This window comes from Carcharhinus amblyrhynchos, chromosome 11, assembly GCF_965287045.1.
Source record: "Carcharhinus amblyrhynchos chromosome 11, sCarAmb.v2.hapA, whole genome shotgun sequence".
NCBI lineage: Eukaryota > Metazoa > Chordata > Chondrichthyes > Carcharhiniformes > Carcharhinidae > Carcharhinus > Carcharhinus amblyrhynchos.
The window spans coordinates 92234774-92247480 of record NC_137334.1 but is presented as its reverse complement, the minus strand read 5'-3'; the positions used below and the strand labels follow the sequence as shown (position 1 = coordinate 92247480).

The following is a 12707-nucleotide window of genomic DNA, read 5'->3' as shown; positions in this document are numbered from 1 at the left end:
ATCCAGCCTTTCCTATCCAGCTATGAATGGACTCTGAGGTCCCTCGTGCTTTACACGTCTGAAACATCTATGTAATTATTACAGGACTTTGAAAAAGTAGACACAGTGGGCTGGGTTTTACACACCCCCATCGAGCATGTTTGCAATATAGTAGGCATATAAAGTAGGGCAGGTACCCATCCTGCCACCTTCCCATCCAGATGGGCATCCACCTGTTCTCCCTAACCCACAACCCCTAGCTCCCTGCCAATACTCCGGACTCATCCTACTCCAGGATCTATTGGGCCTTCTCCTTGGGATTGGTTCGGACAATGCCAACTAATGGGATCTTGGCGATGCTGGAGCTGCTGGCCAATCGGATTGGCCAGTTGTGTCCAGGGACAGGATTTCCTGCGAGGGGCCGAAGTCCCATTGTGAGCCAGTTTAGCCCACCCTCAGTGCGTCATGGCTAGTCGTCTTCTGGCTGATTTTACTTCTGGGCAGGGATCAGGGGGGTGGGGATAGCCTTCCACCTCCCACCCTGCACCCGTAGCATAGAGCACAAAAAGAGTGTTTTCGCTTGTCGGAAAGGGTAAAACCTAAGGAGATCAATGTAAAACAGTTACCAAGATATCACGCAGAGAAACCTAGTCACCCAGAGAGAAAAAAAACATAGAAGGAGGCCATTCAGCCCATCGTGCCTGCACAGCTCTGTGTATGAACAAATATCTTAATTCCATTCTCCAATCTTCTCCCTGTAACCCAGCACATTCTGCCTTTTCAGATAACAGCCTAATTCCCTTCTGAATACTTCGGCCGACCCTGTCTTCACCACGCTCCCAGGCAGCACATCCCACACCTTAACCACTCGCTGAGTGAGAATGCTTTTCCTCATGTGTCTAATTGCTTGAATTCTGTCCCCTCCTGTTCAGTTAATTATATGAAGGGGAAAGCTGGGTGAACTCATTACCACAACTTTTATCACGCAGCGAGTGGCTGAGATCTGGAGCGCGCTGCTTCAGAGTTAGGTGGAGCAGGTCCAATCGAGACTGTTCAGACTTACAGAGATCATAGAATCCATACAGGCCCATCAAGCCTGCACTGACAACAATCCCACCCAGGACCGATCCCCATAACCCCACATATTTAGAACAAAGAACAGCACAGGAAACAGGCCCTTCGACCCTACAAGCCCACACCGCCCATTTTAACACTCATTCCAATCCTCATTCCAATCCTTCTCCTACCTACAACTTTTGTCTACATCTCATGGACTCCACAATAAAGGGGTGCAAATCTAGAGAATTATATGTGTGCCAGATTAAGGGAGATCCAATTTAGGGACAATTTATTGACACCAATCAGCCTAAAAGCACGTTTTTGGGGCGTGGGAGGAAACCGGAGCACCCGGAGAAAACCCACGCAAGCACGGGGAGAATGTGCAAACTCCCACAGACACCGACCCGAGCCGGAGATCCGACCCGGGTCCCTGTGTCTGCACAGCAAACAGTGATAGTCGCTGAGCTGTCGTGTTGCCCGTCAGTTGGTCCAGTTTAAGCGTACACTAATGGCGTGAAGCACTAGGCAACTCTCGAAGCAACATCCAAGAGCAGCCCTCGCACGACCCACCACATGTACACCTCTTGTTGGCCAATAAGGCAGACCAAATCACCTGTGGATGTAAAAAGGAGACATCAATAAACATACACAGCCTATACAGACATTAGTGGAATATCCCCAATAGCTCCAACGTAAGTGACAAGGTGAGCCATAAAATTTGTTGGACGGCCCATAGCAATCTATTAATTCCCAGGAACGTCCTGAGGCTCTTGATCTTCAACTAGAACATTCTTTTGTATCCCTCCATCTCCAGTCTGTTCATGTGCCTATCTAGATAAGTCTTAAACAACCCTAGCATGTCTGCCTCCACCACCCTGCTTGGCAGTGCATTCCCAGCCCCCACAACCCTCTGTGTGAAAATCATCCCTCTAATATCTGAGTTGTACCTCGCCCCTCTCACCTTGAGCCCGTGACCCCTCGTGATTTTCGCATCCAACCTGGGAAAAAGCTTCCCACTGTTCACTCTATCTATACCCTTCATAATCGTACACACCTCTATTAGGTCTCCCCTCATTCTCTGTCTTTCCAGGGAAAACAACCCCAGTCTACCCAATCTCTCCTCATAGCTAAGACCCTCCATACCAGGCAGCATCCTGGTAAACCTCCCCTGCACTCTCTCCAAGGCCTCCATGTCCTTCTGGTAGTACAGCGACCAGAACTGGATGCAGTACTCCAAATGTGGCCTAACCAACGTTCTATACCACTGCAACATTAGATGCCAGCTTTTATACTCTATACCTCTTCCTATAAAGGCAAGCATACTATATGCCTTCTTCACCACCTTCTCCACCCAAGCTGCCACCTTCAAGGACTTGCGAACTTGCACACCTAGGTCCCTCTGTGTTTCTATACTCTTGATGGTCTACCATTTATTGTATAACTCCCCCCTTCATTATTTCTTCCAAAATGCATCGCCTTGCATTTATCTGGATTAAATTCCATCTGTCATTTCACCGCCCAATTTACTAGCTATCTATATCATGCTGTATTCTCTGACACCGTTCATCACTATTAGCAAGTCCAGCCATCTTCGTGTCATCCGCAAACTTGCTGATCACACCAGTTACACCCTCTTCCAAATCATTTATGTATATCACAAATAGCAGAGGTCCCAGTACGGAGCCCTGCGGAACACCACTAGTCACAGACCTCCAGCAAGAAAAAGAGCCTTCCACTGCTACCCTCTGTCTCCTGTGGCCAAGCCAGTTCTCAACCCATCTAGGGACCTGTCCTTGTATCCCAGGAGCCTTAATCTTTTTCACTAACCTGCCATGAGGGACTTTGTCAAACGCCTTACTGAAATCCATATAGACGACATCCACGGCTCTTCCTTCGACAACCGTTTTAGTCAACTCCTCAAAAAATCCCACCAGATTTGTAAGGCACGACCTCCCTTTTACAAAACCATGTTGCCTGTCACTGATGAGATTGTTATGTTCTAAATGCGCATACATCCTATCTCTAAGAATCCTCTCCAACAACTTCCCTACCACTGACGTCAAGCTCATTTACCCTGTTAATCCCTCTAATCTGTGCATGCCAGGAACTAAGGGGCAATTTAGCATGGCCAATCAACCTAACCTGCACATCTTTGGAACGTGGGAGGAAACCGGAGCACCCAGAGGAAACCCACGCAGACACGAGGAGAACGTGCAAACTCCCCACAGACAGTGACCCAAGGCCAGAAATCGGACCCAAGTCCCTGGAGCTATGAGGCAGCAGTGCTAACCACTGTGCCACCATGCTGGTAGAGGGCAAGGGAATTGGCACTGGATGCATTCAGAGAGCCTGACCTGACACGATGGGCTGAATGGCCTCCTACTGTGCTGCAAAAATCAGTGATTCGATGACCGCAGTGAGTAGTTGAGGTGAGATGTGGTTAAGGGGACGCTGGGTGAGAGAGGGAGAAAGGAATAGAAGGATAGTGTGATGGGCATAGCTGAAGAAGGTGGAGCATAAACACAGCCTTGACCAGCTGGACTGAATGTTTGTAAATGGTGATGGGCCTCGAAAACAAGGGGACTTCAATCAGAGCAAGGCTCTTCAGGAGAGGAGTTCGGAAAATATCATTGCACACAGGATGGAAGATTTGTGAAGTTCTCTCCTGCTCTTTGCCAATAGATGTTAGCTCTAAGGATAATTCTGAATTAAATCAATTGAGTTTTGCCCATCAAGCTAGTGAGGTGCCAAGGTGGGTGGAAGGAATTAAGTTATAAAGCAGTCTCTCCTCACTGAATGGTGCTGAGGATGGATGTGCGCTTTCTGCCGAGTTGTCACCTGCCCTGTCTGTTAACACTGACCTGTCTGTCAACCCCACAGAAGCTAAATGTCCCCCTGGAATTTTCCGTCACTGCTCCTGACAAGCGAGGCTGGTTCATCCATCCGCTGGGGAAGGATCAGGACTTCCCAATTTGGATGATATTTGCCGCAGTGATCCCAGCCTTTCTCCTCTTCATCCTAATCTTCATGGAGACAAACATTACTACGTGAGTACAGCCCTATCGTATTATCCCCCCACCCCCTTCCAGTCATGTTTTCGATTTATTTGATTTGATTTATTATTGTCACATGTATTAACATACAGTGAAAAGTATTGTTTCTTGCGCGCTATACAGATAAAACATACCATTCATAGAGAAGGAAAGGAGAGAGTGCAGAATGTAGTGTTACAATCATAGCTAGAGTGTAGAGAAGGATCAACTTAATGCGAGGTAGGTCCATTCAAAAGTCTGATGGCAGCAGGGAAGAAGCTGTTCTTGAGTCAGTTGGTACATGACCTCAGACTTATATATCTTTTTCCCGAAGGAAGAGGGTGGAAGAGAGAATGTCCGGGGTGCGTGGGGTCGTTAATTATGCTGGCTGCTTTGCCGAGGCAGTGGGAAGTGTAGACAGAGTCAATGGATGGGAGGCTGGTTTGTGTGATGGTTTGGGCTATGTTCAAGAACTTTTGTAGTTCCTTGTGGTCTTGGGCAGAGCAGGAGCCCATACCAAGCTGTGATACAACCAGAAAGAATGCTTTCTATGGTGCAAAGTGGAAAAGTTGGTGAGGTTGTCGCTGACATGCCAAATTTCCTTAGTCTTCTGAGAAAGTAGATGCATTGGTGAGCTTTCTTAACTATAGTGTCAGCATGGGGGGACCAGGACAGGTTGTTGATGATCTGGACACATAATAGCTTGAAGCTCTTGACCCTTTCTACTTCAACCCCACTAATGTAGGCAGGGGCATGTTGTCCTTTACATTTCCTGAAGTTGATGACAAATCTCCTTCATTTTGTTGACATTGAGGGAGAGATGTGCCTTTAACCATGATACCCCTGCCCCAGACACAACAACAACTTGCATTTATATAGTGCTTTTAAGACAGTCAAAAATCCCAAGGCAATTCATGGGAAGATAAATCCAAAGTTGGGCGTTGTAGGACGAGAGGTCGTAGTCTTAGTTAGGATAAGAAGTAACAAACTTAAAACAGAGTTGAGGAGAAACTACTTCTCCCAAAGGGTTGGGAACCTGTGGAATTTGCTACCCCAGAGTGTGGAGGATGCTGGGACAGTGAGTAAATTTAAGGAGGAGTTAGTCAGATTTTTAGTTGGTAATGGGTTGGAAGCGTATGGGGAGAAGGCAGGAAAATGGGGATGAGGAGCATATCAGCCATGAACAAACAGCGGAGCGGACTCGAATGGCCTAATTCTGCTCCTATATCTGATGAGCATACAAAAGATATGCAGGTTAGCTTGGTTGGCCATGCTGAATTGACCCTAGTGTCAGGGGAACTAGCAGGGTAAATATGTGGAGGCACGGGAATAGGGCTTGCATGGGATTGTAATCAGCGCAGACTTGATGGGCTAAATGGCCTCTTCTGCACTAGAGTCAAACATACATGTGGCACTGAGCTACATAAGGCGATATTAGAGTGGGTCAGCAAAAGCTGACACAAAGTGTGGGGTTTTCAGAAACAGAAGAGAAGGGCAGCGAGGTCTGGACAAGCTTCAGGCCCAGGTAGCTGAAGGCACTGCCATAAATAGCAGAGCGATGTGGACCGGCAATGCTCAAGAGGCAGAAGTGTGGAGTGTGGAAGGTTGTAGGGCTGGGGGAGATGACATAGGGAGACGATGAAGGTATGGAGGGATCTGAGAACAAGGGTGAGGGCGCTCCCCTCTGAATCAATGCTGACATCCTCAAATCTGAAAGTGGTACCAACTGGGGGCGGCATGGTGACACAGTGGTTAGCACTGCTGCCTCACAGCGCCAGGGACCTGGGTTCAATTCCCGGCTTGGGTCACTGTCTGTGTGGAGTTTGCATGTTCTCCCCATGTCTGCACGGGTTTCCCCTGGGTACTCCGGTTTCCTCCCACGGTCCAAAGATGTGCGGGTTAGGTGGATTGGCCTTAGCGTCAGGGGGACTAGCTAGGGTAAATGCATGGGGTTATTGGGGTAGGATCTGGGTGGGATTGTGGTCGGTGCGGACTTGATGGGCCAAATGGTCTCCTTCTGCACTGTAGGGATTCTATGATTCTAATTTCTCTGGTGATTGATAAAGGAAGTTAATTAAAAACACTTCCGATTAGCACTGTTAATCCAAATAATATTCCAAAACTGGTAGCATTCCCACCCCGTGCAGTATTGGCCCCAGCATTTCCCCAGACTTAATCCCAGGTCTGTAGCAGGAGAAGTCAGACTCGGGACATCTGTTCTCAGGAAGGTGCAACAAAATCAAACAAGCTTTCCTGCCCTACTCCTGCTCAGAGCTCTGTAAATCCTAAAACAAGTAGAGGCTGGGTGAGAGTGAGCATCAGACCTACCAGGCAATGCCTACCACAGTCAAACAGGCATTCAGGTGTGCCAGTGGGAAGTGAGCACTTAGCACATTAGCACCTGAGGAACAGTCTCCAGACACAGTGGGGAGGGAGGGGTGAGTGTGTAAGAGGTTGTGGGGAGGGGTGAGTGTGTAAGAGGTTCTGGGGAGGGGTGAGTGTGTAAGAGGTTGTGGGGAGGGGTGAGTGTGTCAGAGGCTGTGGGGAGGGGTGAGTGTGTAAGAGGTTGTAGAGAGGGGTGAGTGTGTAAGAGGTTGTGGGGAGGGGTGAGTGTGTAAGAGGCTGTAGGGAGGGGTGAGTGTGTAAGAGGTTGTGGGGAGGGGTGAGTGTGTAAGAGGTTGTGGGGAGGGGTGAGTGTGTAAGAGGTTGTGGGGAGAGGTGAGTGTGTAAGAAGTTTTGGGGAGGGGTGAGTGTGTAAGAGGTTGTGGGGAGGGGTGAGTGTGTAAGAGGTTTTGGGGAGGGGTGAGTGTGTAAGAGGCTGTGGGGAGGAGTGAGTGTGTAAGAGGTTGTGGGGAGGGGTGAGTGTGTAAGAGGTTGTGGGGAGGGGTGAGTGTGTAAGAGGTTGTGGGGAGGGGTGAGTGTGTAAGAGGTTGTGGGGAGGGGTGAGTGTGTAAGAGGTTGTGGGGAGGGGTGAGTGTGTAAGAGGTTGTGGGGAGGGGTGAGTGTGTAAGAGGTTGTGGGGAGGGGTGAGTGTGTAAGAGGTTGTGGGGAGAGGTGAGTGTGTAAGAAGTTTTGGGGGAGGGGTGAGTGTGTAAGAGGCTGTAGGGAGGGGTGAGTGTGTAAGAGGTTGTAGGGAGGGGTGAGTGTGTAAGAGGTTGTGGGGAGGGGTGAGTGTGTAAGAGGTTGTGGGGAGAGGTGAGTGTGTAAGAGGCTGTAGAGAGGGGTGAGTGTGTAAGAGGTTGTGGGGAGGGGTGAGTGTGTAAGAGGCTGTGGGGAGGGGTGAGTGTGTAAGAGGTTGTGGGGAGGGGTGAGTGTGTAAGAGGCTGTAGGGAGGGGTGAGTGTGTAAGAGGTTGTGGGGAGGGGTGAGTGTGTAAGAGGTTGTGGGGAGGGGTGAGTGTGTAAGAGGTTGTGGGGAGGGGTGAGTGAGTAAGAGGTTGTGGGGAGAGGTGAGTGTGTAAGAGGTTGTGGGGAGAGGTGAGTGTGTAAGAGGTTGTGGGGAGAGGTGAGTGTGTAAGAGGCTGTAGAGAGGGGTGAGTGTGTAAGAGACTGTGGGGAGGGGTGAGTGAGTAAGAGGCTGTGGGGAGAGGTGAGTGTGTAAGAGGCTGTGGGGAGAGGTGAGTGTGTAAGAGGCTGTGGGGAGGGGTGAGTGAGTAAGAGGCTGTGGGGAGAGGTGAATGTGTAAGAGGCTGTGGGGAGGGGTGAGTGTGTAAGAGGTTGTGGGGAGGGGTGAGTGTGTAAGAGGTTGTGGGGAGAGGTGAGTGTGTAAGAGGTTGTGGGGAGGGGTGAGTGTGTAAGAGGTTGTGGGGAGAGGTGAGTGTGTAAGAGGCTGTGGGGAGGGGTAAGTGTGTAAGAGGCTGTGGGGAGGGGTGAGTGTGTAAGAGGTTGTGGGGAGAGGTGAGTGTGTAAGACGTTGTGGGGAGAGGTGAGTGTGTAAGAGGCTGTGGGGAGAGGTGAGTGTGTAAGAGGTTGTGGGGAGGGGTGAGTGTGTAAGGTTGTGGGGTGGGGTGAGTGTGTAAGAGGCTGTGGGGAGAGGTGAGTGTGTAAGAGGTTGTGGGGTGGGGTGAGTGAGTAAGAGGTTGTGGGGAGGGGTGAGTGTGTAAGAGGTTGTGGGGAGGGGTGAGTGTGTAAGAGGTTGTGGGGAGGGGTGAGTGTGTAAGAGGTTGTGGGGTGGGGTGAGTGAGTAAGAGGTTGTGGGGAGGGGTGAGTGTGTAAGAGGTTGTGGGGAGGGGTGAGTGTGTAAGAGGTTGTGGGGAGGGGTGAGTGTGTAAGGTTGTGGGGTGGGGTGAGTGTGTAAGAGGCTGTGGGGAGAGGTGAGTGTGTAAGAGGTTGTGGGGTGGGGTGAGTGAGTAAGAGGTTGTGGGGAGGGGTGAGTGTGTAAGAGGTTGTGGGGAGGGGTGAGTGTGTAAGAGGTTGTGGGGAGGGGTGAGTGTGTAAGAGGTTGTGGGGTGGGGTGAGTGAGTAAGAGGTTGTGGGGAGGGGTGAGTGTGTAAGAGGTTGTGGGGAGGGGTGAGTGTGTAAGAGGTTGTGGGGAGGGGTGAGTGTGTAAGGTTGTGGGGTGGGGTGAGTGAGTAAGCGGCTGTGGGGAGGGGTGAGTGTGTAAGAGGTTGTGGGGAGGGGTTAGTGTGTAAGAGGCTGTGGGGAGAGGTGAGTGTGTAAGAGGTTGTGGGGAGGGGTGAGTGAGTAAGAGGTTGTGGGGAGGGGTGAGTGTGTAAGAGGTTGCGGGGAGGGGTGAGTGTGTAAGAGGTTGTGGGGAGGGGTGAGTGAGTAAGAGGTTGTGGGGAGGGGTGAGTGTGTAAGAGGCTGTGGGGAGGGGTGAGTGTGTAAGAGGCTGTGGGGAGGAATGTGAGGAGATCGTCTCTCGAAATCATCAATCCATTCTTCATTAATCTGTTTCCTCACTCTCCATCCCCCCAGCCTCATTGTCAGTCAGAGGGAACGGCACCTGGTGAAGGGTTCGGGATTCCACCTTGACCTGCTGCTCATTGGAGTGGGGGCTGGCTTCTGTGGCATCTTTGGGCTCCCGTGGCAGACAGCAGCCACCGTGCGAACCATGGCCCACGTCAATGCCCTGACAGTGATGAGTAAGAACACTGCACCGGGAGAGACACCGAAGATTGAGGAGGTGAAGGAGCAACGAATCACCGGAATCACAGTGGCATTACTCGTGGGTGAGTCATGTACTGGTCTGCTCCATCTTAACCACAGCCTCTGACCTGCCCCATTAACCAGTTACCCAACTAGCCCTAAATCCTAATCGCTAATCCAAAATCCGAACCATTCCCCCAACCCCAGCAAAATACTTGAATCTAATCCTAAACCCTAACCACAAATCCCAAATCTAAACCTTAACCTAAACACTAACCCTAATCTCTGACCCATCTCACCTCAAAACCTGATGCTAGTCCTAAGCCCTATCCGCAAACTCTAAACCTTAACCCAAAACCCGAACCTCACCGTGAAATCCTGATCCTAATCCTACATCCTTAATCATGTAGAGCAGCAATGACAAGTTGGGCCGAAGGGCCTGTTTACATGCTGTAAACATCTATGATGCTACCTATGATCAGACAAAACCAGAAGTGGTTCACACCTTCAGCCAGAGGTATGGAGTGGATGGTCCATCTCAGTCTCCCCTTGCAGGCCCTATCACAGATGCTAGTCCTTGGTCAATTCAATTCATTCCATGTGATGTCAAGAAGTAGCTGAAGACATTGGATACTGCAGAAGTTATGGGTCCTGAAATCCAGCAATAGTACTGAACACTTGTGGTCCAGAGCTCGCCGCACGCCTCACCAAACCTTTCCAGTACAGATGCAACACTGGTATCTACCCGGCAATGTAGGAAATTGTCCAGGTGTGTCCTATACGCAAAAAGCAGGACAAATCCAACTCGGCCAATGACTGCCCCATCTGCCTACTCTCGATCATCAATAAAGTGATGGAAGGGGTCGATGTCACTCAGCAATAACCTGCTCAGTGATGCCCACTTATGTTCTGCCAGGGTCACTCAGCTCCTGACCTTATTACGGCCTTGGCTCAAACATGAAGAAAAGAATTGCAGTCCAGAGGTGAAATGAGTGAGACATCCCTTGACATCAAGGCAGCATTTGGCTGAGTATGGTGTCAAAGAAACTAACAAAACTGGAGTCAGTGGAGATTGGGGGAAAGCTCTCCACTGGTTGGAGTGGTATCCTGCACAAGAGAAGATAGTTATCATTATTGGAGGCCAATCATCTTAGTCCTAGGACATCACCTGAGGAACATTTCCTCGCCCCATCCACCTTCAGCTTTTTAACATTTTGCAATTTTTAAACTGTTGCTTATTCATTCATGGGATGTGAGTGTCATTGGCTAGACCAGCATTCATTGCCCATCCCTTATCCCCCTTGAGAAGATGGTGGTGAGCCGCCTTCTTGAACCACCATAGTCTATGTGCTGTAGGTACACAGTGCTGTTAGGGAGGGGATTCCAGGATTTTGACCCAGGAACAGTAAAGGAACGGCGATATATTTCCAAGTCAGGATGGTGTGTGGCTCAGAGGGAAACTCCATTTGTCTGCTGCCCTTATTGTATTTGATGGTATTGATTGTGGGTTTGGAAGGTGTTGCCTGAGGAACCTTGGTGAATTCCTGCAATGCATCTTGCAGCTGGTACACACGGTCACCACTGTTCACTGTTTCATCAATAACCTTCCCTCCATCATGGGATCAGAAGTGGGGATTTTTGATTTGATTTAATTTATTACTGTCAAATGTATTAATATACAGTGAAAAGTATTGTTTCTTGCGTGCTATACGACAAAGCACACCGTTCATACAGAAGGAAATGAGAGAGTGCGGAATATAGTGTTACAGTCATAGCTAGGGTGTAGAGAAAGATCAGCTTAATGCAAGGTAAGCCCATTCAAAAGCCTGACAGTAGCAGGGAAGAAGCTGTTCTTGAGTCGGTTGGTACATGACCTCAGACTTTGTACCTTTTTCCCGATGGAAGAAGGTGGAAGAGAGAATGTCCGGGGTGTGTGGAGTCCTTAACTATGCTGGCTGCTTTGCCAAGGCAGCAAGAAGTATAGACGGAGTCAATGGATGGGAGGCTATACACTATACACCGATGTTACTCAATGTTCAGCACCATTCCAACCTCCTCAGGCACTCAAATAGTCTGTGTCAAATGCAGCAAGAACTGAACGACCTTCCAGCTTGAGCTGTTACGTAGCAAGTAACATTCACAGCTCACAAATGTCAGGCTATAATCACCTCCAACAAGAGACATTCATTGATATTATCGTCACTGAATCTCCACTATTAACATCCTGACCAGAAGGTAACTGGACCAACAAGAAAAATACTGTGGCTACAAGAGCAGATGTGGAGATGCCGGTGTTGGACTGGGGTAAACACAGTAAGAAGTCGTGAGACTTCTTGCTACAAGAGCAGGTCAGAGGCTGGGAATTCTGTGCAAGAAACTCACCTTCTGACTCCTGAAAACCTCTCCACCATCTGCAAGGCACAGGTCAGGAGTGTGATGGAAAGCTCTTCACTTGCCTGGATGGGTGCAGTTCCAACAACACTCAAGAAGCTCAACACCATCCAGGACAAAGCAGCCCCACTCGATTGGCATCTCATCATCCACTCCCTCCACCACCGACACACAATGGCAGCCGCGTGTACCATCTACAAGATGCACTGAAGCAACTTGTTATAATCCTGGGCCAAACCTCTAAGTTTTTATTATGATCCAGTTAAGGACCAATAATGTTTGAAAGTGGACAAAGTTTTAGATCCAAGGCACTTGTCAAGAGAATAAAACCACAAGATCCCAAGGTTTCTGAACAAACAAAATATAATATTATACAAAGTCAGAAAATAAAACAATTTATAATAGGTGTCCTTTATGATTCAGAGTAGAAATGAGGTAAATGTGGATTAACAGGTAAATTACAGTGTATCACCATAACACACACTGAATGACAAATGAAACCAAGATAGGTCCCATGGATTTCTCAGCAATCGACCCAGAGTTTCAATGAGATTGATTGACTCTCAGTAAATACTGTGAGTCAACCAATCACTGTGTCTCTTACAAGGGATTCCACTTTTCACATTGGAAAAGCTCATCTTTATTATTTCTCTCCAAAAGTCACTTTGATTTTGACTGCATCAGTGGGGGCTCACCTCACAGGTCTTCAATGTCATCTCATGAGACTCAATTTCCCTGATTTCCTAAGTCTGCACTCCAGCATCAGTTTCAGCTCTTCAGCCTCGCTGAGCAGAATATTACAGCTCTATAAGGTTACCTTTGCCTCACCGGTCTAAAGCGTTGAGTCACCAATCCTCTCCTGCCTTTTTACACCTCAGCGCTTCTCCTGCTCTCACAACTTAAAGGCTGCCAACTATAGCATCTTTACTATTTGGAGTCCTTTTCAGAGCCCCTCTTCCTGTGGTTCCTACCAACTCTCCCTCTTTCTCTGGGACCTCTCCAAGTCCCCAGCTTGGGACTGCTCTCTGGTATGGAGCCCTTGCTCACATGATGAGGAGTTTTTGTGCCTCTTCTTCCTCTCTTCACGCAGGCACACCTCAACACACAGAACACCAAACACCAGACTCCAAACTCTCAGAATGGTGAGGTGAGTTTGGATC

At 49.0% G+C, this 12707-nt stretch overlaps 1 protein-coding gene across 4 annotated transcripts in view; it reads left to right on the top strand.

Moving 5' to 3' along the window:
* The window catches only part of LOC145350344 (anion exchange protein 3-like), a 128602-nt gene that overhangs the window by 107961 nt on the left and 7934 nt on the right, over nt 1-12707 (top strand). For all 4 annotated transcript variants that reach the window (XM_080199577.1, XM_080199578.1, XM_080199576.1 and 1 more), the window contains 2 exons: nt 3919-4085; nt 8986-9239. In XM_080199577.1, coding sequence (XP_080055703.1) covers nt 3919-4085; nt 8986-9239 — 421 coding nt within the window. The remainder of the gene's footprint in view (nt 1-3918; nt 4086-8985; nt 9240-12707) is intronic.